The following is a 26,768-nucleotide window of genomic DNA, read 5'->3' on the forward strand; positions in this document are numbered from 1 at the left end:
TAACATTATAACATTATAATATACTAATGAACTGTTTATAACATTATAACATTATAACATTATGACATTATAACATTATGACATTATAACATTATAACATTATGACATTATAACATTATAACATTATGACATTATAACATTATGACATTATAACATAATATACCAATGAACTATTTATAACATTATAACATTATGACATTATGACATTATAGCATTATGACATTATAACATTATAACATTATAATATACTAATGAACTGTTTAACATTTTGACATTATAACATTATAATATTATAACATTATAACATTATAGCATTATGACATTATAACATTTTAACATTATAATATACTAATGAACTGTTAATAACATTATGACATTATAACATTATGACATTATGACATTATGACATTATGACATTATAACATTATAACATTATGACATTATGACATTATAATATAGTAATGAACTGTTTATAACATTATGACATTATAACATTATAACATTATGACATTATAACATTATGACATTATAACATTATGACATTATAACATTATGTGTGCTGTTTAGAGGGTAGGAGGTGTGTTGTTTAGAGGGTAGGAGGTGTACTGTTTAGATCAGTTGGTCCTGTGTGCTGTTTAGAGGGGAGGACGTGTACTGTTTAGATCAGTTGGTCCTGTGTGCTGTTTAGAGGGGAGGACGTGTACTGTTTAGATCAGTTGGTCCTGTGTGCTGTTTAGAGGGGAGGACGTGTACTGTTTAGATCAGTTGGTCCTGTGTGCTGTTTAGAGGGTAGGAGGTGTACTGTTTAGATCAGTTGGTCCTGTGTGCTGTTTAGAGGGGAGGACGTGTACTGTTTAGATCAGTTGGTCCTGTGTGCTGTTTAGAGGGTAGGAGGTGTACTGTTTAGATCAGTTGGTCCTGTGTGCTGTTTAGAGGGGAGGGATGTGCTGTTTAGATCAGTTGGTCCTGTGTGCTGTTTAGAGGGGAGGGATGTGCTGTTTAGATCAGTTGGTCCTGTGTGCTGTTTAGAGGGGAGGACGTGTACTGTTTAGATCAGTTGGTCCTGTGTGCTGTTTAGAGGGGAGGACGTCTACTGTTTAGATCAGTTGGTCCTGTGTGCTGTTTAGAGGGGAGGGATGTGCTGTTTAGACCAGTTGGTCCTGTCTACTGTTTAGATCAGTTGGTCCTGTGTGCTGTTTAGAGGGGAGGACGTGTACTGTTTAGATCAGTTGGTCCTGTGTGCTGTTTAGGGGGAGGGATGTACTGTTTAGATCAGTTGGTCCTGTGTGCTGTTTAGAGGGGAGGGATGTACTGTTTAGATCAGTTGGTCCCGTCTGCTGTTTAGAGGGGAGGACGTGTACTGTTTAGATCAGTTGGTCCTGTGTACTGTTTAGATCAGTTGGTCCCGTCTGCTGTTTAGAGGGGAGGACGTGTACTGTTTAGATCAGTTGGTCCTGTGTACTGTTTAGATCAGTTGGTCCTGTGTGCTGTTTAGAGGGGAGGGATGTACTGTTTAGATCAGTTGGTCCTGTGTGCTGTTTAGATCAGTTGGTCCTGTGTGCTGTTTAGATCAGTTGGTCCTGTGTGCTGTTTAGATCAGTTGGTCCTGTGTGCTGTTTAGATCAGTTGGTCCTGTGTGCTGTTTAGATCAGTTGGTCCTGTGTGCTGTTTAGATCAGTTGGTCCTGTGTGCTGTTTAGATCAGTTGGTCCTGTGTGCTGTATAGATTTGTTTATAACATATGAAATCACTACTGTAAGTTATTTCCTGGACAAGTGTCTGCTAAATGGCATTAATAAATGCCTTAACCTAGTTGTCTGCAGGTTGATAAGTGGATCGACTGTCTTTGTTGTAAACCTGCAGGTTGAACACATACTGCTGTGGTCATGAACAAGTTCCAAGCCAACAAGGTGACATGTTGGAATCTCCCCCACCTTTCTCTTCTCATCGCTCTTCTCTCCTTCTCTCTCTCTCCCTCCATCCATCTCTCTCTCTCTCTCCCTCCATCCATCTCTCTCTCTCTCTCCCTCCATCCATCTCTCTCTCTCTCTCCCTCCATCCATCTCTCTCTCTCTCTCCTTCTTGCCTTACCAATCTTTCTCTCTCCCTCCATCCATCTCACTCTCTCTCACCCTCAAACAACATATTTTCAATTTCAATTTAAGGGCTTTATTGACATGGAAAACATATGTTAACATTGCCAAAGCAAGCGAAGTAGATAATAAACAAAAGTGAAATAAACAATAAAAATGAACAGTAAACATTATACTCACAAAAGTTCAGAAAGAATAAAGACATTACAAGTCATATTATGTCTCTATACAGTGTTGTAACGATGTGCAAATAGTTCAAGTACAAAAGGGAAAATAAATCATCATTAATATGGGTTGTATTTATAATGGTGTTTGTTCTTCACTGGTTGCCCTTTTCTCGTGGCAACAGGTCACAAATCTTGCTGCTGTGACGGCACACTGTGGTATTTCACCCAGTAGATATGGGAGTTTATCAAAATTGGGTTTGTTTTCGAATTCTTTGTGGATCTGTGTAATCTGAGGGAAATGTGTGTCTCTAATATGGTCATACATTGGGCAGGAGGTTAGGAAGTGCAGCTCAGTTTCCACCTCATTTTGTGGGCAGTGAGCACATAGCCTGTAACGGTTTTCTAGTGGTGATGAAGGAGAGTCGGACCAAACTGCAGCGTGTCGATTGCGATCCATATTTATTAAACAAAACGTAAACACGACTAAACACTAAACACTACAAAACAATAAACGTAATGAAAACCGAAAACAGCCTATCTAGTGCAAACTAACAGAGAGTACAAGTAAGACACTAAGGACAATCACCCACCACAAACTCAAAGAATATGGCTGCCTAAATATGGTTCCCAATCAGAGACAACGATAAGCACCTGCCTCTGATTGAGAACCACTCCAGACAGCCATAGACCTTGCTAGACAACCCACTAAGCTACAATCCCAATACCACCACCAAAACCCCAAGACAAACACACCACAATTACAAAAACCCCATGCCACACCCTGGCCTGACCAAATACATAAAGATAAACACAAAATACTTAGACCAGGGCGTGACATATCCTGTCTTCTCTTGAGAGCCATGTCTGCCTACGGCGGCCTTTCTCAATAGCAAGGCTATGCTCACTGAGTCTGTACATAGTCAAAGCTTTCCTTAAGTTTGGGTCAGTCACAGTGGTCAGGTATTCTGCCTCTGTGTACTCTCTGTTTAGGGCCAAATAGCATTCTAGTTCGCTCTGTTTTTTTGTTAATTATTTCCAATGTGTCAAGTAATTATCTTTTTGTTTTCTCATGATTTGGTTGGGTCTAATTGTGCTGCTGTCCTGAGGCTCTGTGGGGTCTGTTTGTGTTTGTGAATTGAGCCCCTGGACCAGCTTGCTTAGGGGACTCTTCTCCAGGTTCATCTCTCTGTAGGTGATGGCTTTGTTATGGAAGGTTTGGGAATCGCTTCCTTTTAGGTGGTTGTAGAATTTAACAGCTCTTTTCTGGATTTTGATAATTAGTGGGTATCGGCCTAATTCTGCTCTGCATTATTTGGTGATTTACGTTGTACATGGAGGATATTTTTGCAGAATTCTGCGTGCAGCGTCTCAATTTGGTGTTTGTCCCATTTTGTGAAGTCTTGGTTGGTGAGCGGACCCCAGACCTCACAACCATAAAGGGCAATGGGCTCTATGACTGATTCATGTATTTGTAGTCAGATCCTAGTTCGTATGTCGATTTTTATGTTCCTTTTGATGGTGTAGAAGGCCCTTCTGTCTCTCTGTACATTTCTCTACCTTCTCTCCTTACCACTCTTTCTCTCTCCCTCCAATTACATTTTTCAATTTCATTTTAAGGGGCTTTATTGGCATGGGAAACATATGTTTACGTTGCCAAAGCAAGTGAAATAAACGATAAAAATGAACAGTAAACATTACTCTCACCAAAGTTCCAAAATAACAAAGACATTTCAAATGTTATATTATATGCAAATAGTTACTGCTTCTTAGCCAATGATCAGCGGGGGTTCTTCTGTTCCACAACTCGCCACGCTCCAATCAGCCGCACGCAGCGACAGACAGCTGGAAGAAACGAACACTCTCCTCGCCCACAATAACACCTCCCTCCCCTCCTCATCCCACTCTCTACTTCTCCCCGCCGTGAGCGCCCCGGGAGGAGCCCGGCCCCGTTATACCTTTGCGTGCTCCCTTCCCTCCCCCCTCCCCTCCCGTCACTCACTGCGCGTCTTTGAGGATGCACGCAGGCACAGCGCGTCTTATCAGTCTGCCCTCCCTCCCTCCGCCATCATTCATTATTATCCCTCTTTTCCTTCCCACTAGCCTCACAGGTCGCCATAACCTGCTCGAGACTTTTACCCGTTTCCGCCGTTTGGTTTTTAACCCCACGTGTAACGTTTACCGAAGGGAGGCAGATCAGTGTGTCGGTGCCCCCTCCCTCCTCTCCTCTCTACCAGACAGAGACAGACATGCTCCACGGTGGGTGCTCGCGCTTCCCGCCTCCTTTCCCCTCCGGGAGTCGGTGAGTAGGTAACAGCGTCCATCTTCTTTCTCCGTTAGCTGCTGCATGCTGTCTTCCTGTACGGTGCTGTAGACCAACAGGAGAGAGAGAGACGTGGGCTCGCGGGGAGGTTCAATTTCCACAGCTGGTGACCTTCCGCCGCTCGGGCCACCGGCTGTCTGACCAGATAATTAGTTATAGCCCTGGGGGCAACGGGCCACACACACACACACACTCACACACACACACACAGTGTCATATGGATTGATTATAGAATTGATTATAAGGTTGCTGCTAGTACTATTTTATTTTAATACAATTTAGGGAGATATATGGATACACCTGCAGGGTTTGTCACTGATGATAACATAAAATATTGATCCTAAACACACACACACAGACACACACACACTGAGTTTGGTGCAAGGGGTGTTATTTGAGTGTTGTGAGGAGAACATTACTGTAACATATCAGATTTGTCCATTAGAGAGAGGGGGAGGGAGAGGAGAGGGGGTGCGGTAGAGAGGGGAAGGTAGAGGGAGAGAGAGAGACTCAGAGAGGGGGAGAGAGGGAGGGAGAGGGTAGAGGGTAGCAGACAATGAAATTGTACTGAAACAAGAGACTCAGAGATGGATTGGGGAGAAACTGTATTTTTGGGGGTCAGGGAGGAATAGAAAGAAGGACGACGAGAGAGAGAGGGCGAGAGAGAGGGGAGAGAGACAGAGAGAGAGACGAGAGAGAGAGAGGGAGAGAGACAGAGAGAGAGACGAGAGAGAGAGAGAGAGAGAGACAGAGAGAGAGACGAGAGAGAGAGAGAGAGAGAGAGAGAGAGAGAGAGAGAGAGAGAGATGCAGAGAGAGAGAGAGAGAGAGACAGAGAGAGAGAGACGAGAGAGAGAGAGAGAGAGAGACAGAGAGAGAGACGAGAGAGAGAGAGAGAGAGAGACGAGAGAGAGAGAGACGAGAGAGAGAGAGAGAGAGAGACAGAGAGAGAGACGAGAGAGAGAGAGAGAGAGAGAGAGAGAGAGAGAGAGAGAGAGATGCAGAGAGAGAGAGAGAGAGAGACAGCTAGCTTGGAGTCTTAACAACATAAATTAGTTGTTCTGTTCTGTTCGGGAAAATAATGGTGTTTTGGATATACGCAGAAAATAAGGTCTGAGGTTAACACTGGAGATCTGTTTGGTTCTATGAGATAATATCAGTCACTTTACGAATTATCTTTATTTTCTCTGTGCTTCAGACTTCAGAAAGACCCCTTGACTTTTTCCACTTTTTTTTTTACGTTGCAGCCTCATTCTGATGAAATAAAACATCCTCATCAATCACACAATGCCCCTTAATGACAAAGCGAAAACATGTTTTTCGAAATGTTTGCCAATGTATTAAAAATACAAAACTAAAAAAAATGTATTTACGTAAGTATTCAGAACCTTTGCTGTGAGACTCGAGGCCCTTGGTGGATTCAACTCCTCAGTAAAAAGGCACATGACAGTCTGCTTGGAGTTTGCCACAAGGCACCTAGAGGACTATCAGATTCTCTGGTCTGATGAAACTAAGATTGAACTCTTTGGCCTGAGTGCCAAGGGTCATGTCTAGGGGAAACCTGGCACCATCCCTACGGTGAAGGATGGTGGTGGCAGCATCATGCTGTGGGGATGTTTTTCAGCGGCAGGGACTGGGAGACTAGTCAGGATCGAGGGAAAGATGAACGGAGCAAAGTACAGAGAGATGAAGAAAACCTGCTTCAGAGCTTCACAGGACCTCAGACTGGGATGAACGTTCACCTTCCAACAGGACAATGACCCTAAGCACACAGCCAAGACAAAGCAGGAGTGGCTTTGGGACGAGTCTCTGAATGTCTTTGAGTGGCCCGGCCAGAGCCCGGACTTGAACCCGATCGAACATCTCTGAAGAGACCTGAAAATATCTGTGCATCAACGCTCCCCATCCAACCTGACAGAGCTTGAGAAAATCTGCAGAGAAGAATGGGAGAAACTCCCCAAATACAGGTGTGCCAAGCTTGTAGCGTCATACCCAAGAAGACTGGAGGCTGTAATCCCTGCCAAAGGTGCTTCAACAAAGTACTGAGTAAAGGGTCTGAATACTTAAAGTACTGAGTAAAGGGTCTGAATACTTAAAGTACTGAGTAAAGGGTCTGAATACTTAAAGTACTGAGTAAAGGGTCTGAATACTTAAAGTACTGAGTAAAGGGTCTGAATACTTAAAGTACTGAGTAAAGGGTCTGAATACTACTGAGTAAAGGGTCTGAATACTACTGAGTAAAGGGTCTGAATACTACTGAGTAAAGGGTCTGAATACTACTGAGTGAAGGGTCTGAATACTACTGAGTGAAGGGTCTGAATACTACTGAGTGAAGGGTCTGAATACTACTGAGTGAAGGGTCTGAATACTACTGAGTAAAGGGTCTGAATACTACTGAGTGAAGGGTCTGAATACTACTGAGTGAAGGGTCTGAATACTACTGAGTGAAGGGTCTGAATACTACTGAGTGAAGGGTCTGAATACTACTGAGTAAAGGGTCTGAATACTACTGAGTAAAGGGTCTGAATACTACTGAGTGAAGGGTCTGAATACTAATGTAAATGTGATATTTTTAAACAGTCCCATTCTCTGTCAATGTGAATATGTTCTTCTTTAAAAAAAATATAAGTTTGTAGTAGTATAGTATTGTAGTAGTATAGTATTGTAGTAGTATAGTATTGTAGTAGTGTAGTAGTAGTAGTAGTAGTAGTAGTAGTAGTAGTAGTAGTAGTAGTAGTAATATAGTAATAGTAATAGTAATAAATATACGTTTTTAAAAACTGTTTTGGGGGCATTGTGATGTCATTATGGGGGTATTGTGGTGTCATTATGGGGTATTGTGGTGTCATTATGGGGTATTGTGGTGTCATTATGGGGTATTGTGGTGTCATTATGGGGGTATTGTGGTGTCATTATGGGGGTATTGTGGTGTCATTATGGGGTATTGTGGTGTCATTATGGGGTATTGTGGTGTCATTATGGGGTATTGTGATGTCATTATGGGGGTATTGTGGTGTCATTATGGGGTATTGTGGTGTCATTATGGGGTATTGTGGTGTCATTATGGGGGTATTGTGGTGTCATTATGGGGTATTGTGGTGTCATTATGGGGGTATTGTGGTGTCATTATGGGGTATTGTGATGTCATTATGGGGGTATTGTGGTGTCATTATGGGGTATTGTGGTGTCATTATGGGGTATTGTGGTGTCATTATGGGGTATTGTGGTGTCATTATGGGGGTATTGTGGTGTCATTATGGGGGTATTGTGGTGTCATTATGGGGTATTGTGGTGTCATTATGGGGTATTGTGATGTCATTATGGGGTATTGTGGTGTCATTATGGGGGTATTGTGGTGTCATTATGGGGTATTGTGGTGTCATTATGGGGTATTGTGGTGTCATTATGGGGGTATTGTGGTGTCATTATGGGGGTATTGTGGTGTCATTATGGGGTATTGTGGTGTCATTATGGGGTATTGTGGTGTCATTATGGGGTATTGTGGTGTCATTATGGGGGTATTGTGGTGTCATTATGGGGTATTGTGGTGTCATTATGGGGTATTGTGGTGTCATTATGGGGGTATTGTGGTGTCATTATGGGGTATTGTGGTGTCATTATGGGGTATTGTGGTGTCATTATGGGGTATTGTGGTGTCATTATGGGGTATTGTGGTGTCATTATGGGGTATTGTGGTGTCATTGTGGGGTATTGTGGTGTCATTGTGGGGGTATTGTGGTGTCATTATGGGGGTATTGTGGTGTCATTATGGGGATTTTGTGATGTCATTATGGTGTATTGTGATGTCATTATGGGGGTATTGTGGTGTCATTATGGGGGTATTGTGGTGTCATTATGGGGGTATTGTGGTGTCATTATGGGGGTATTGTGGTGTCATAATGGGGGTATTGTGGTGTCATTATGGGGTATTGTGGTGTCATTATGGTGTATTGTGATGTCATTATGGGGCATTGTGATGTCATTATGGGATATTGTGATGTCATTATGGGGCATTGTGATGTCATTATGGGATATTGTGATGTCATTATGGGGTATTGTGATGTCATTATGGGGCATTGTGATGTCATTATGGGATATTGTGATGTCATTATGGGGTATTGTGATGTTATTATGGCGAATTTAGTGTTTAGATTGATGAGGGGAATTTAAAAAAAAAATCAATTTTAGAATAAGGCTGTACACTTAACAAAATGTGGAAAATGTCAAGGGGTCTGAATACTTTCCGAATGCGCTGTAAATGCTTCATCACACACAAGAATGTACATTTTATGTGCACTACCTCACACGGCTTTTTATTCTCAACAAGTCAGTTTGGTGGAAACGCCACATATTTTCTTGATGCAGATTTGAGAATATTTGCATGAAAATCTGTCGCCATTGGATGGAAACCAGTGGTTTATAGTACTCAAATACTTTAAAGTACTACTTAAGTAGTGGTTTATAGTACTCAAATACTTTAAAGTACTACTTAAGTAGTGGTGTATAGTACTTAGTAAAAAATACTTTAAAGTACTACTTAAGTAGTGGTGTATAGTACTTCGTAAAAATACTTTAAAGTACTACTTAAGTTGTGGTGTATAGTACTTAGTAAAAAATACTTTAAAGTACTACTTAAGTAGTGGTGTATAGTACTTAGTAAAACATACTTTAAAGTACTACTTAAGTAGTTTTTGGGGGGTATCTGTACTTTACTATTTATATTTTTGACAACTTTTACTTCACTACAGTCCTAAAGAAAATATACTTTTTGCTCCATACATTTTCCCTGACACCCAAAAGTACTCGTTACATTTTTAATGCTTAGCAGGACAGGAAACTGGTCAAATTCACACACTTATCAAGAGAATGTCCCTGTTCATCCCTACTGCCTCTGATCTGGCAGACTCACTAAACACAAATGCTTCATGTGCAAATTATGTCTGAGTGTTGGAGTGTGTCCCTGGCTATCAGTAAAATAATAAAACAAGAAAATGGTGCCATTTGGTTTCCTTAATATAAGGAATGTGAAATGATTTATACTTTTACTTTTGATACGCAAGTATATTTCAAACCAAATACTTTTAGACTCTTACTCAAGTTGTATTTTACTGGGTGACTGTCACTTTTACTTGAGTAATTTTCTATTACGGTATCTTTACTTTTACTCAAGTATGACAATTGAATGCTTTTTCCACCACTGCTAAACTTGTGAGAGAGAGATGGAGAGGATTTAGTTAGACCAAACTAAGCCAGTGGTTAGAGGATTTAGTTAGACCAAACTAAGTCAGTGGTTAGAGGATTTAGTTAGACCAAACTAAGTCAGTGGTTAGAGGATTTAGTTAGACCAAACTAAGCCAGTGGTTAGAGGATTTAGTTAGACCAAACTAAGCCAGTGGTTAGAGGATTTAGTTAGACCAAACTAAGCCAGTGGTTAAAGGATTTAGTTAGACCAAACTAAGCCAGTGGTTAGAGGATTTAGTTAGACCAAACTAAGTCAGTGGTTAGAGGATTTAGTTAGACCAAACTAAGTCAGTGGTTAGAGGATTTAGTTAGACCAAACTAAGCCAGTGGTTAGAGGATTTAGTTAGACCAAACTAAGCCAGTGGTTAGAGGATTTAGTTAGACCAAACTAAGTCAGTGGTTAGAGGATTTAGTTAGACCAAACTAAGTCAGTGGTTAGGGGATTTAGTTAGACCAAACTAAGTCAGTGGTTAGAGGATTTAGTTAGACCAAACTAAGTCAGTGGTTAGGGGATTTAGTTAGACCAAACTAAGTCCGTGGTTAGGGGATTTAGTTAGACCAAACTAAGTCAGTGGTTAGAGGATTTAGTTAGACCAAACTAAGCCAGTGGTTAGAGGATATAGTTAGACCAAACTAATGATTTTTTCAGACCAAACTAAGCCAGTGGTTAGAGGATTTAGTTAGACCAAACTAAGTCAGTGGTTAGAGGATTTAGTTAGACCAAACTAAGTCAGTGGTTAGGGGATTTAGTTAGACCAAACTAAGTCAGTGGTTAGAGGATTTAGTTAGACCAAACTAAGTCAGTGGTTAGGGGATTTAGTTAGACCAAACTAAGTCAGTGGTTAGAGGATTTAGTTAGACCAAGCTAAGCCAGTGGTTAGAGGATTTAGTTAGACCAAACTAAGTCAGTGGTTAGAGGATTTAGTTAGACTAAACTAAGCCAGTGGTTAGAGGATTTAGTTAGACCAAACTAAGTCAGTGGTTAGAGGATTTAGTTAGACCAAACTAAGTCAGTGGTTAGAGGATTTAGTTAGACCAAACTAAGTCAGTGGTTAGAGGATTTAGTTAGACCAAACTAAGTCAGTGGTTAGAGGATTTAGTTAGACCAAACTAAGTCAGTGGTTAGAGGATTTAGTTAGACCAAACTAAGCCAGTGGTTAGAGGATTTAGTTAGACCAAACTAAGCCAGTGGTTAGAGGATTTAGTTAGACCAAACTAAGCCAGTGGTTAGAGGATTTGGTTAGACCAAACTAAGCCAGTGGTTAGAGGATTTAGTTAGACCAAACTAAGCCAGTGGTTAAAGGATTTAGTTAGACCAAACTAAGCCAGTGGTTAGAGGATTTAGTTAGACCAAACTAAGTCAGTGGTTAGAGGATTTAGTTAGACCAAACTAATGATTTTTTCAGACCAAACTAAGCCAGTGGTTAGAGGATTTAGTTAGACCAAACTAAGCCAGTGGTTAGAGGATTTAGTTAGACCAAACTAAGCCAGTGGTTAGAGGATTTAGTTAGACCAAACTAAGCCAGTGGTTAGAGGATTTAGTTAGACCAAACTAAGTCAGTGGTTAGGGGATTTAGTTAGACCAAACTAAGTCAGTGGTTAGAGGATTTAGTTAGACCAAACTAAGTCAATGGTTAGAGGATTTAGTTAGACCAAACTAAGTCAGTGGTTAAAGGATTTAGTTAGACCAAACTAAGCCAGTGGTTAGAGGATATAGTTAGACCAAACTAATGATTTTTTCAGACCAAACTAAGCCAGTGGTTAGAGGATTTAGTTAGACCAAACTAAGTCAGTGGTTAGGGGATTTAGTTAGACCAAACTAAGTCAGTGGTTAGAGGATTTAGTTAGACCAAACTAAGCCAGTGGTTAGAGGATTTAGTTAGACCAAACTAAGCCAGTGGTTAGAGGATTTAGTTAGACCAAACTAAGCCAGTGGTTAGAGGATTTGGTTAGACCAAACTAAGCCAGTGGTTAGAGGATTTAGTTAGACCAAACTAAGCCAGTGGTTAGAGGATTTGGTTAGACCAAACTAAGCCAGTGGTTAGAGGATTTAGTTAGACCAAACTGATTCTGGCATGTTGTTTCTGTTTGTGTATTTTAAGTTATTCACTATTTAAAAAATGTATATATTTCTCTCTCTCCTTAGAGAGGTCTTCAAATGAGACCATAAAGGGTTATATCTTCTGACAGCAACCCGAGACTGACCAACACAACCACAGACCTCCCACCGTGTTCCCACAGTATGGTCATGTCTGGTCTGACCAGGTCCAGCAGTGTACACAACGATCACAGCGGTCACAACCTGTCCTCAACCACAACCACGCACGGTCACCACCCCGATCAGAGCGGTGCGGTCGCCGTGGGCGGTTGTGGTCTCACTCCGGTCCTGGACTATACGGCTGAGATGGAGCGATACCAATCCTTCGCTAACTTCTACACTAAAACCAACGTGAACGCTGTTAACAGCATGAACTTCCCTCAGTCGGCCAAGCTCGCCCACATCACCGCTCCTATGTTCCCCGGCGGCAGGCTTGGAGTGGCGGGCGTGTCGCCGTGGGGTTGTCATGACAACATCAACATGAACGTCAACGCGGCGATGCTTTGGGGGCGGAAACCTCCCGTGCATCAGACCACGCCCCTAGCGCCGCCCACAACACACCCGTCGCCCTCGACAACGCACATGCAGCCCCACCGGACCGGCGGCGTGGCAGGCGGTCAGGGTGGAGAGGGCAAGCAGCACGCAAGACATGGAGGACACGCCTCCTCACAGGGACAGGAAATGCATCATCATCACGGGAATAACAACTTCCAGTCCGGCTATGCTGCCGCCAATCACATGACCAAACAGGGCCATGCCCACCAGGACATGCTCAGCCTATCGAATCGCAGCAGCAGTGGCAACGGAGGAGGAGGCGGAGTCAACGGGGTCAACATGTCCAACTTCCCCGCCGGAATGTTGGGGTTACCACCCGGAGTCATCGTCATGGCGATGGGGTCGCACAATAACATTTCGGACTCCTCCCACTTCCAGATGACGACCAATCATAACCAACTTCTGTCGGACTGCCACCATGTCAACCAGACAAACCCCTCACCCTGCTCTTCAACCTCGCCGGGGATGACCTCTGGGGGTCAGGGGTCAGGAGCCTCCAAGAGGAAGAGGAAGCGGTGTGGAGTGTGTGCCCCCTGCAGAAGACTGATTAACTGTGGGGTGTGTTCAGCCTGTAGAAACAGGAAGACAGGTCATCAGATCTGTAAGTTCAGGAAGTGTGACGAACTGAAGAAGAAGGCTGGGAGTATACAGCTAGAGGTAGGAGACACACACACACACACACACACACACACACACACACACACACACACACACACACACACACACAGATTCTACATTCAGATTCCCTATCCTTCTCCTGAAGTCTGCATTCACACACTCCCCCTCATGGATTTAAAATGAATGGACCGGTGAGAGGAATATGTTGGAGACTCCTTCCAGCTGTCCCTGCACCAATCCAATGCTTTTTTAAATGCATGAGGGGTTAGTGAACAAGTGCACGCTTCAGGACAGGGGTAGAGAATCAGAATGCAGCCTATTCCATCCCTAGCCCCTACCATGTAGGCCAGGGGTCTCAAACCCACTCGGTCCTCAACGAGGTACGGAAAATGTTTTATATTTCCTCTTCGTCAAATTTTGCAAAAGATAGTTTTAGGAATTTTCGACCCTGTTGGTCACGTCATAACCGTTAGACTAAAATCATTATCTCCTCGGTAACTGACTTCAGGGAGGGGGGTGTTGCCAAGACAACCGAAGACTCATTTGCTATTTGTTTTCTGCAAGAAACCATCAAGTTTCATCCCGTTGTAGATTCCATGTTACTGTAGAGTCCATTTTACAGCAGAATGCCCATGTTACTGTAGAGTCCATTTTACAGCAGAATGCCCATGTTACTGTAGGGTCCATTTTACAGCAGAATGCCCATGTTACTGTAGAGTCCATTTTACAGCAGAGTGCCCATGTTACTGTAGGGTCCATTTTACAGCAGAGTGCCCATGTTACTGTAGGGTCCATTTTACAGCAGAATGCCCATGTTACTGTAGGGTCCATTTTACAGCAGAATGCCCATGTTACTGTAGGGTCCATTTTACAGCAGAATGCCCATGTTACTGTAGAGTCCATTTTACAGCAGAATGCCCATGTTACTGTAGAGTCCATTTTACAGCAGAATGCCCATGTTACTGTAGGGTCCATTTTACAGCAGAATGCCCATGTTACTGTAGGGTCCATTTTACAGCAGAATGCCCATGTTACTGTAGGGTCCATTTTACAGCAGAATGCCCATGTTACTGTAGGGTCCATTTTACAGCAGAATGCCCATGTTACTGTAGGGTCCATTTTACAGCAGAGTGTCCCATGTTACTGTAGGGTCCATTTTACAGCAGAATGCCCATGTTACTGTAGAGTCCATTTTACAGCAGAATGCCCATGTTACTGTAGGGTCCATTTTACAGCAGAATGCCCATGTTACTGTAGGGTCCATTTTACAGCAGAATGCCCATGTTACTGTAGAGTCCATTTTACAGCAGAATGCCCATGTTACTGTAGGGTCCATTTTACAGCAGAAGACATCTCTCTGTAACATAAATTATATGTGTAACGTAGTATAAACTCTCTCTCTCCCCTCCATCTCTCTCCTTCTCTCTATTGCTATCTCTCTCCCCCTCCATCTCTCTCCTTCTCTCTATTGCTCTCTCCTCCTCCTCTATCTCTCTCCTTCTCTCTATTGCTATCTCGCACCCCTCCCCTCCATCTCTCTCCTTCTCTCTATTGCTCTCTCCTCCTCCTCTATCTCTCTCCTTCTCTCTATTGCTATCTCTCTCCCCCCCTCCATCTCTCTCCTTCTCTCTATTGCTATCTCTCTCCCCCTCCCCTCCATCTCTCCTTCTCTCTATTGCTATCTCTCCCCCTCCCTCCTCTCTCCTTCTCTCTATTGCTATCTCTCCCCTCCCCTCCATCTCTCTCCTTCTCTCTATTGCTATCTCTCTCCCCCTCCCCTCCATCTCTCTCCTTCTCTCTATTGCTATCTCTCCCCTCCCCTCCATCTCTCTTTCTCTCTATTGCTATCTCTCTCCCCTCCCCTCCATCTCTCTCCTTCTCTCTATTGCTATCTCTCTCCCCCTCCATCATCTCTTTCTCTCTATTGCTATCTCTCTCCCCCCCCCCCTCCATCTCTCTCTCTCCTTCTCTCTATTGCTATCTCTCTCCCCTCCCCTCCATCTCTCCTTCTCTCTATTGCTATCTCTCTCCCCCTCCCCTCCATCTCTCTCCTTCTCTCTATTGCTATCTCTCTCCCCTCCCCTCCATCTCTCTCCTTCTCTCTATTGCTATCTCTCTCCCCTCCCCTCCTTCTCTCTCCTTCTCTCTATTGCTCTCTGTCCCCCCCCTCCATCTCTCTCCTTCTCTCTATTGCTGTCTCTCTCTCCCCCTCCTCTCTCTCTCCTCTCTCTCCCCTCCCCTCCTCTCTCTCCCCCTCCATCTCTTTCTCTCTATTGCTATCTCTCTCCCCTCCCCTCCATCTCTCTCCTCTCTCTATTGCTATCTCTCTCCCCTCCCCTCCATCTCTCCCCCTCCTCTCTATTGCTATCTATCTCTCTCCCCCCCCCTCCATCTCTCTCCTTCTCTCTATTGCTATCTCTCTCCCCTCCCCTCCATCTCTCTCCTTCTCTCTATTGCTATCTCTCTCCCCCCCTCCTCCTCTCTCCTTCTCTCTATTGCTCTCTCTCCCCCTCCATCTCTCTCCTTCTCTCTATTGCTGTCTCTCTCTCCCCCTCCATCTCTCTCCTCTCTCTTTCTCCCCTCCCCTCCATCTCTCTCTCCCCTCCACTCCATCTCTCTCTCCCTCCCCTCCATCCATCTCTCTCCCCTCCACTCCATCTCTCTCTCTCTCTCTCTCCCCTCCCCTCCATCTCTCTCTCCCCTCCACTCCATCTCTCTCTCTCTCTCCCCCTCCCCTCCATCTCTCTCCTCTCTCTCTCTCTCTCTCTCTCTCCCTCCCCTCCACTCCATCTCTCTCTCTCTCTCCCCTCCCCTCCATCTCTCTCTCCCCTCCCCTCCATCTCTCTCTCTCTCCCCCTCCCCTCCATCTCTCTCCTCTCTCTCTCTCTCTCCCCTCCCCTCCATCTCTCTCTCCCCTCCACTCCATCTCTCTCTCCCCCCCTCCTCCATCTCTCTCCCCCTCCCTCTCTCTCTCTCTCTCTCTCTCTCTCTCTCTCTCTCTTTCTGTGTTATTCAACTCTCCCCAGCTACAATTAACTGTAATTACCAGTACGTGTGTGTGTCATCAATGCATGCCTGTGCGTATGTTTGTGTGTGAGCGTGTGTGTCATCAATGCATGCCTGTGTGTTAGCGTGTGTGTGTCATCAATGCATGCCTGTGTGTTAGCGTGTGTGTGTTAGCATGTGTGTGTGAGCGTATGTGTGTTAGCGTGTGTGTGTTAGTGTGTGTGTGTTAGCGTGTGTGTGAGCGTGTGTGTGTTAGCGTGTGTGTGCCACTTCAGGTTTTCAGGTCCCTTTAGGGAACCAGTGCTCGTCACCAGCTGCTCTCAGTTCTGTTAGCGAGGTAAGCACCACGGCACACTACACATCACACAGTGTCTCTCTCACACACACACACACCCTGCAGAGAGGTGCAGAGTGTGTCAGACTGGTAGTTGGTGCAAACTAATGATTATCAGTGCAGAGGAAAGGTGTGTTCACGTCAACGACCTCTGACCCCGCCACGCTGGGGGAGAGGGGGATTTAGCCGTGCTAACCTTCTAATGTAGCATCTAATGGGAGGAGAGCTGTGGGTGAATACACCAACGTGTGTTCAGGAGCTCATTAGAATGTTCCTTTGCTGCAAGCAGAGGGATCATCTCTGTTCCTCTGGGAGAGGAGGGGAGAGAGAGAAGAGAATGAGAGAGGAGGAGGGAGGGAGAGAGAGAGAGAGAGGAGAGAGGATAGAAGGGGGAGGATGGAGGGAGAGAGGATGGACGGAGAAAGGAGAATGAGAGAGGAGGAGGAGGGAGGTAGAGAGGAAGAGATGAGAGAGGAGGGGGGATGAGAAGGAGGGAGGAGAGAAGGAGGGAGAGAGGAATGAGGGAGGGAAAGAGAGGGGAGTGAGGAGGAGGAGGGGGAGAGAGGAGGGAGGAATGAGGGAGAGAGGAGGGAGGAATGAGGGAGAGAGGATGAGGTAGGGAGAGAGGGGGAAGGGGGGGGGGGATGAGTGAGGAGTGAGGGATGAGAAGGAGGGAGAAGGGAGGGATGAGAGGGAGAGAGGAGGGGATGAGAGGGAGAGAGGGATGAGAGGGGGAGAAGGGGGATTAGAGAGAGAGGGATAAGAGGGGAGGGAGAGAGGAGGGAGGCTTGAGTGAGAGAGAGGAAGGAGGGAGGGAGGATTGAGTGAGAGGAAGGAGGGAGGGATGAGTGGGGGGAGAGAGGAGGGAGGGATGAGAGAGCGGGAGAGAGGAGGGAGGATTGAGTGAGAGGTAGGAGGGAGGGATGAGGGGAAGGGAGAGAGGAGGGAGGATTGAGTGAGAGGAAGGAGGGAGGGATGAGGGAGGAGAGAGGAGGGAGGATTGAGTGAGAGGAAGGAGGGAGGGATGAGGGAGGAGAGAGAGGGAGGCATGAAAGGGAGAGTGGAGGGAGAAATGGATGAGAGGGAAAGAGGAGGGGAGGAATGTATTTGTATTTATTATGGATCCCCATTAGTTCCTGCCAAGGCAGCAGCTACTCTTCCTGGGGTTTATTATAGATCCCTATTAGTTCCTGCCAAGGCAGCAGCTACTCTTCCTGGGGTTTATTATGGATCCCATTAGTTCCTACCAAGGCAGCAGCTACTCTTCCTGGGGTTTATTATCGATCCCCATTAGTTCATGCCAAGGCAGCAGCTACTCTTCCTGGGATTTATTACAGATCCCCATTAGTTCCTGCCAAGGCAGAAGCTACTCTTCCTGGGGTTTATTATGGATCCCCATTAGTTCCTGCTGAGGCAGCAGCTACTCTTCCTGGGGTTTATTATGGATCCCCATTAGTTCCTGCCAAGGCAGCAGCTACTCTTCCTGGGGTTTATTATAGATCCCCATTAGTTCCTGCCAAGGCAGCAGCTACTCTTCCTGGGGTTTATTATGGATCCCATTAGTTCCTACCAAGGCAGCAGCTACTCTTCCTGGGGTTTATTATGGATCCTCATTAGTTCCTGCCAAGACAGCAGCTACTCTTCCTGGGGTTTATTATAGATCCCATTAGTTCCTGCCAAGGCAGCAGCTACTCTTCCTGGGGTTAAAAACATTATAGATCCCATTAGTTCACAACACACAAGTGCAGCAGCTACTCTTCTGGGGTTTAGTGGGTATGGATCCCCCTGTTCCATAAGGTGAATTTTTATCTGTTTTTAAATCTGATTCTCCTGCCAAGGCAGCAGCTACTCTAGTCATGGCTCTATGTAGTACTGTAGAATAGAGTTCCATGTAGTCATGGCTCTATGTAGTACTGTGGAATAGAGTTCCATGTAGTCACGGCTCTATGTAGTACTGTGGAATAGAGTTCCATGTAGTCACGGCTCTATGTAGTACTGTGGAATAGAGTTCCATGTAGTCGTGGCTCTATGTAGTACTGTGGAATAGAGTTCCATGTAGTCGTGGCTCTATGTAGTACTGTGGAATAGAGTTCCATGTAGTCATGGCTCTATGTAGTACTGTGGCATAGAGTTCCCATAGTCTGTTCTGGACTGGGGACTGTGGAATAGAGTTCCATCTGGTGGCATGTCTTGTGGGGTACTGTGGAATGAGTTCATGTAGCTCATGGCTCTATGTAGTACTTAAACAGAGTTCCATGGTGCTCATGTCTTGTGGGGTATGTTCCATGTGTCTGGCTGTGTGTTAGTACTGTTCAAACAGTTCCTCTGGTGGCTCATGTCTGTGGAATAGAGTTCCATGTATGTGGTGTCTGTAGCTGTGGTTAGAGTTCCATATAAACAGACCTCTATGGCATGTCTGTGGGGTTCCATATAGTCATGGCTCTATGTGTCTGCACCTCCCATAGTCTGTTCTGTACTTTAAACAGACCTCTGGTGGCATGTCTTGTGGGGTATGTTTGGGTGTCTGAGCTGTGTGTTAGTAGTTTAGACAGACCTCTGGTAGCATGTCTTGTGGGGTATGTATGGGTGTCTGAGCTGTGTGTTAGTAGTTTAAACAGACCTCTGGTAGCATGTCTTGTGGGGTATGTATGGGTGTCTGAGCTGTGTGTCTGAGTTTCAATACCAAAAGCTGCACTGAAGTCCAGTCTCTCTCTTTTTATTGTTGAAGTCTAACAAAACAGCCCCAACAAAGCTTTTAACTGTCATTCTTTGTCATTTATCTTCGTTTCATAGTTTAGTTTCTTCTTGTTTTCATTCAGTTTGGTCACATGATTTCTCAACTTGCAGTCTGTTTGCCGATCGGTTGTACAGCCAGACTTATTTGCCTCATCCCTCTCAACCAAACACTTTTTAAATTCCTCATCAATCCACAAGGATAAATGTTTCTACAGTCATTTTCTTAATGGGTGTTTATTAGTAACTGAGGTAAGTAGTTTCATTAATGTGTCCAGGGCAGCGTCTGGTCATTACACACTACAGACCAGCAGCGTCTGGTCATTACACACTACAGACCAGCAGCGTCTGGTCATTACACACTACAGACCAGCAGCGTCTGGTTGCTCCTCATTATACACTACAGACCAGCAGCGTCTGGTCATTACACACTACAGACCAGCAGCGTCTGGTTGCTCCTCATTATACACTACAGACCAGCAGCGTCTGGTCATTACACACTACAGACCAGAAGCGTCTGGTCATTACACACTACAGACCAGCAGCGTCTGGTCATTACACACTACAGACCAGCAGCGTCTGGTCATTACACACTACAGACCAGCAGCGTCTGGTCATTACACACTACAGACCAGCAGCGTCTGGTCATTACACACTACAGACCAGCAGCGTCTGGTCATTACACACTACAGACCAGCAGCGTCTGGTCATACAGACCACAGCGTCACTACAGACCAGCAGCGTCTGGTCATTACACACTACAGACCAGCAGCGTCTGGTCATTACACACTACAGACCAGCAGCGTCTGGTCATTACACACTACAGACCAGCAGCGTCTGGTCATTACACACTACAGACCAGCAGCGTCTGGTCATTACACACCTACAGACCAGCAGCGTCTGGTCATTACACACTACAGACCAGCAGCGTCTGGTCATTACACACTACAGACCAGCAGCGTCTGGTCATTACACACAGACCAGCACAGACCAGCAGCGTCTGGTCATTACACACTACAGACCAGCAGCGTCTGGTCATTACACACTACAGACCAGCAGCGTCTGGTCATTACACACTACAGACCAGCAGCGTCTGGTCATTACACACCACAGACCACACACTACAGACCAGCAGCGTCTGGTCATTACACACTACAGACCAGCAGCGTCTGGTCATTACACACTACAGACCAGCAGCGTCTGGTCATTACACACTACAGACCAGCAGCGTCTGGTCATTACACACTACAGACCAGCAGCGTCTGGTCATTACACACTACAGACCAGCAGCGTCTGGTCATTACACACTACAGACCAGCAGCGTCTGGTCATTACACACTACAGACCAGCAGCGTCTGGTCATTACACACTACAGACCAGCAGCGTCTGGTCATTACACACTACAGACCAGCAGCGTCTGGTCATTACACACTACAGACCAGCAGCGTCTGGTCATTACACACTACAGACCAGCAGCGTCTGGTCATGACACACTACAGACCAGCAGCGTCTGGTCATTACACACTACAGACCAGCAGCGTCTGGTCATTACACACTACAGACCAGCAGCGTCTGGTCATTACACACTACAGACCAGCAGCGTCTGGTCATTACACACTACAGACCAGCAGCGTCTGGTCATTACACACTACAGACCAGCAGCGTCTGGTCATTACACACTACAGACCAGCAGCGTCTGGTCATTACACACTACAGACCAGCAGCGTCTGGTCATTACACACCACAGACCAGCAGCGTCTGGTCATTACACACCACAGACCAGCAGCGTCTGGTCATTACACACCACAGACCAGCAGCGTCTGGTCATTACACACCACAGACCAGCAGCGTCTGGTCATTACACACCACAGACCAGCAGCGTCTGGTCATTACACACCACAGACCAGCAGCGTCTGGTCATTACACACTACAGACCAGCAGTGTCTGGTCATTACACACTACAGACCAGCAGCGTCTAGTCATTACACACTACAGACCAGCAGCGTCTGGTCATTACACACTACAGACCAGCAGCGTCTGGTCATTACACAGTACAGACCAGCAGCGTCTGGTCATTACACACTACAGACCAGCAGCGTCTGGTCATTACACACCACAGACCAGCAGCGTCTGGTCATTACACACTACAGACCAGCAGCGTCTGGTCATTACACACCACAGACCAGCAGCGTCTGGTCATTACACACTACAGACCAGCAGCGTCTGGTCATTACACACTACAGACCAGCAGCGTCTGGTCATTACACACTACAGACCAGCAGCGTCTGGTCATTACACACTACAGACCAGCAGCGTCTGGTCATTACACACTACAGACCAGCGTCTGGTCATTACACACCACAGACCAGCAGCGTCTGGTCATTACACACCACAGACCAGCAGCGTCTGGTCATTACACACCACAGACCAGCAGCGTCTGGTCATTACACACTACAGACCAGCAGCGTCTGGTCATTACACACCACAGACCAGCAGCGTCTGGTCATTACACACTACAGACCAGCAGCGTCTGGTCATTACACACTACAGACCAGCAGCGTCTGGTCATTACACACTACAGACCAGCAGCGTCTGGTCATTACACACTACAGACCAGCAGCGTCTGGTCATTACACACTACAGACCAGCAGCGTCTGGTCATTACACACTACAGACCAGCAGCGTCTGGTCATTACACACCACAGACCAGCAGCGTCTGGTCATTACACACCACAGACCAGCAGCGTCTGGTCATTACACACCACAGACCAGCAGCGTCTGGTCATTATACACCACAGACCAGCAGCGTCTGGTCATTACACACTACAGACCAGCAGCGTCTGGTCATTACACACTACAGACCAGCAGCGTCTGGTCATTACACACTACAGACCAGCAGCGTCTGGTCATTACACACTACAGACCAGCAGCGTCTGGTCATTACACACTACAGACCAGCAGCGTCTGGTCATTACACACTACAGACCAGCAGCGTCTGGTCATTACACACTACAGACCAGCAGCGTCTGGTCATTACACACTACAGACCAGCAGCATTACACACCACAGACCAGCAGCGTCTGGTCATTACACACTACAGACCAGCAGCGTCTGGTCATTACACACTACAGACCAGCAGCGTCTGGTCATTACACACTACAGACCAGCAGCGTCTGGTCATTACACACTACAGACCAGCAGCGTCTGGTCATTACACACTACAGACCAGCAGCGTCTGGTCATTACACACCACAGACCAGCAGCGTCTGGTCATTACACACTACAGACCAGCAGCGTCTGGTCATTACACACTACAGACCAGCAGCGTCTGGTCATTACACACCACAGACCAGCAGCGTCTGGTCATTACACACTACAGACCAGCAGCGTCTGGTCATTACACACTACAGACCAGCAGCGTCTAATCATTACACACTACAGACCAGCAGCGTCTGGTCATTACACACTACAGACCAGCAGCGTCTGGTCATTACACACTACAGACCAGCAGCATTACACACTACAGACCAGCAGCGTCTGGTTGCTCCTCATTATACACTACAGACCAGCAGCGTCTGGTCATTACACACTACAGACCAGAAGCGTCTGGTTGCTCCTCATTACACACCACAGACCAGCAGCGTCTGGTTGCTCCTCATTACACACCACAGACCAGCAGCGTCTGGTTGCTCCTCATTACACACCACAGACCAGCAGCGTCTGGTTGCTCCTCATTACACACCACAGACCAGCAGCGTCTGGTTGCTCCTCATTACACACCACAGACCAGCAGCGTCTGGTTGCTCCTCATTACACACCACAGACCAGCAGCGTCTGGTCATTACACACTACAGACCAGCAGCGTCTGGTCATTACACACTACAGACCAGCAGCGTCTGGTCATTACACACTACAGACAAGCAGCGTCTGGTCATTACACACTACAGACCAGCAGCGTCTGGTCATTACACACCACAGACCAGCAGCGTCTGGTCATTACACACTACAGACCAGCAGCGTCTGGTCATTACACACTACAGACCAGCAGCGTCTGGTCATTACACACTACAGACCAGCACTGTCTGGTCATTACACACTACAGACCAGCAGCGTCTGGTCATTACACACTACAGACCAGCAGCGTCTGGTCATTACACACTACAAACCAGCAGCGTCTGGTCATTACACACTACAGACCAGCAGCGTCTGGTCATTACACACTACAGACCAGCAGCGTCTGGTCATTACACACCACAGACCAGCAGCGTCTGGTCATTACACACTACAGACCAGCAGCGTCTGGTTGCTCCTCATTACACACCACAGACCAGCAGCGTCTGGTTGCTCCTCATTACACACCACAGACCAGCAGCGTCTGGTCATTACACACTACAGACCAGCACTGTCTGGTCATTACACACTACAGACCAGCAGCGTCTGGTCATTACACACTACAGACCAGCAGCGTCTGGTCATTACACACTACAGACCAGCAGCGTCTGGTCATTACACACTACAGACCAGCAGCGTCTGGTTGCTCCTCATTACACACCACAGACCAGCAGCGTCTGGTCATTACACACTACAGACCAGCAGCGTCTGGTCATTACACACTACAGACCAGCAGCGTCTGGTCATTACACACTACAGACCAGCAGCGTCTGGTCATTACACACTACAGACCAGCAGCGTCTGGTCATTACACACTACAGACCAGCAGCGTCTGGTCATTACACACTACAGACCAGCAGCATTACACACCACAGACCAGCAGCGTCTGGTCATTACACACTACAGACCAGCAGCGTCTGGTTGCTCCTCATTATACACTACAGACCAGCAGCGTCTGGTCATTACACACTACAGACCAGAAGCGTCTGGTCATTACACACTACAGACCAGCAGCGTCTGGTCATTACACACTACAGACCAGCAGTGTCTGGTCATTACACACTACAGACCAGCAGCGTCTGGTCATTACACACTACAGACCAGCAGCATTACACACCACAGACCAGCAGCGTCTGGTCATTACACACTACAGACCAGCAGCGTCTGGTCATTACACACTACAGACCAGCAGCGTCTGGTCATTACACACTACAGACCAGCAGCGTCTGGTCATTACACACTACAGACCAGCAGCATTACACACCACAGACCAGCAGCGTCTGGTCATTACACACTACAGACCAGCAGCATTACACACCACAGACCAGCAGCGTCTGGTCATTACACACTACAGACCAGCAGCGTCTGGTTGCTCCTCATTACACACCACAGACCAGCAGCGTCTGGTTGCTCCTCATTACACACCACAGACCAGCAGCGTCTGGTCATTACACACTACAGACCAGCAGCGTCTGGTCATTACACACTACAGACCAGCGGCGTCTGGTCATTACACACTACAGACCAGCAGCGTCTGGTCATTACACACTACAGACCAGCAGCGTCTGGTCATTACACACCACAGACCAGCAGCGTCTGGTCATTACACACTACAGACCAGCAGCGTCTGGTCATTACACACTACAGACCAGCAGCGTCTGGTCATTACACACTACAGACCAGCAGCGTCTGGTCATTACACACTACAGACCAGCAGCGTCTGGTCATTACACACTACAGACCAGCAGCATTACACACCACAGACCAGCAGCGTCTGGTCATTACACACTACAGACCAGCAGCGTCTGGTTGCTCCTCATTATACACTACAGACCAGCAGCGTCTGGTCATTACACACTACAGACCAGAAGCGTCTGGTCATTACACACTACAGACCAGCAGCGTCTGGTCATTACACACTACAGACCAGCAGCATTACACACCACAGACAAGCAGCGTCTGGTCATTACACACTACAGACCAGCAGCGTCTGGTCATTACACACTACAGACCAGCAGCATTACACACCACAGACCAGCAGCGTCTGGTCATTACACACTACAGACCAGCAGCGTCTGGTTGCTCCTCATTATACGCTACAGACCAGCAGCGTCTGGTCATTACACACTACAGACCAGCACTGTCTGGTCAATACACACTACAGACCAGCAGCGTCTGGTCATTACACACTACAGACCAGCAGCGTCTGGTCATTACACACTACAGACCAGCAGCGTCTGGTCATTACACCACAGACAAGCAGCGTCTGGTCATTACACACTACAGACCAGCAGCGTCTGGTCATTACACACTACAGACCAGCAGCATTACACACCACAGACCAGCAGCGTCTGGTCATTACACACTACAGACCAGAAGCGTCTGGTTGCTCCTCATTGAACACCACAGACCAGCAGCATCTGGTTGCTCCTCATTACACACCACAGACCAGCAGCGTCTGGTTGCTCCTCATTACACACCACAGACCAGCAGCGTCTGGTCATTACACACTACAGACCAGCACTGTCTGGTCATTACACACTACAGACCAGCAGCGTCTGGTCATTACACACTACAGACCAGCAGCGTCTGGTCATTACACACTACAGACCAGCAGCGTCTGGTCATTACACACCACAGACCAGCAGCGTCTGGTCATTACACACTACAGACCAGCAGTGTCTGGTCATTACACACTACAGACCAGCAGCGTCTGGTCATTACACACTATAGACCAGCAGCGTCTGGTCATTACACACCACAGACCAGCAGCGTCTGGTCATTACACACTACAGACCAGCAGCGTCTGGTCATTACACACTACAGACCAGCAGCGTCTGGTCATTACACACTACAGACCAGCAGCGTCTGGTCATTACACACCACAGACCAGCAGCGTCTGGTCATTACACACCACAGACCAGCAGCGTCTGGTCATTACACACTACAGACCAGCAGCGTCTGGTCATTACACACTACAGACCAGCAGCGTCTGGTCATTACACACCACAGACCAGCAGCGTCTGGTCATTACACACTACAGACCAGCAGCGTCTGGTCATTACACACTACAGACCAGCAGCGTCTGGTCATTACACACTACAGACCAGCAGCGTCTGGTCATTACACACCACAGACCAGCAGCGTCTGGTCATTACACACCTACAGACCAGCAGCGTCTGGTCATTACACACTACAGACCAGCAGCGTCTGGTCATTACACACCACAGACCAGCAGCGTCTGGTCATTACACACCACAGACCAGCAGCGTCTGGTCATTACACACCACAGACCAGCAGCGTCTGGTCATTACACACCACAGACCAGCAGCGTCTGGTCATTACACACCACAGACCAGCAGCGTCTGGTCATTACACACTACAGACCAGCAGCGTCTGGTCATTACACACTACAGACCAGCAGCGTCTGGTCATTACACACTACAGACCAGCAGCGTCTGGTCATTACACACTACAGACCAGCAGCGTCTGGTCATTACACACCTACAGACCAGCAGCGTCTGGTCATTACACACCACAGACCAGCAGCGTCTGGTCATTACACACTACAGACCAGCAGCGTCTGGTCATTACACACTACAGACCAGCAGCGTCTGGTCATTACACACTACAGACCAGCAGCGTCTGGTCATTACACACTACAGACCAGCAGCGTCTGGTCATTACACACCACAGACCAGCAGCGTCTGGTCA

The 26,768-nt window shown here is 46.7% G+C and overlaps 1 protein-coding gene across 1 annotated transcript in view; it reads left to right on the plus strand.

Annotated features, from left to right (window-relative positions):
• Positions 1 to 4,152: 4,152 nt before the first annotated feature.
• Positions 4,153 to 26,768, plus strand: part of LOC121845162 — a 110,888-nt gene continuing 88,272 nt past the window's right edge. Inside the window, exons 1-2 of the mRNA XM_042315936.1 lie at positions 4,153 to 4,558; positions 11,966 to 13,129. Coding sequence (XP_042171870.1) covers positions 12,062 to 13,129 — 1,068 coding nt within the window. The 5' untranslated portion in view covers positions 4,153 to 4,558; positions 11,966 to 12,061. The remainder of the gene's footprint in view (positions 4,559 to 11,965; positions 13,130 to 26,768) is intronic.

The sequence above is a fragment of the Oncorhynchus tshawytscha genome, unplaced genomic scaffold (assembly GCF_018296145.1).
Source record: "Oncorhynchus tshawytscha isolate Ot180627B unplaced genomic scaffold, Otsh_v2.0 Un_scaffold_6023_pilon_pilon, whole genome shotgun sequence".
NCBI lineage: Eukaryota > Metazoa > Chordata > Actinopteri > Salmoniformes > Salmonidae > Oncorhynchus > Oncorhynchus tshawytscha.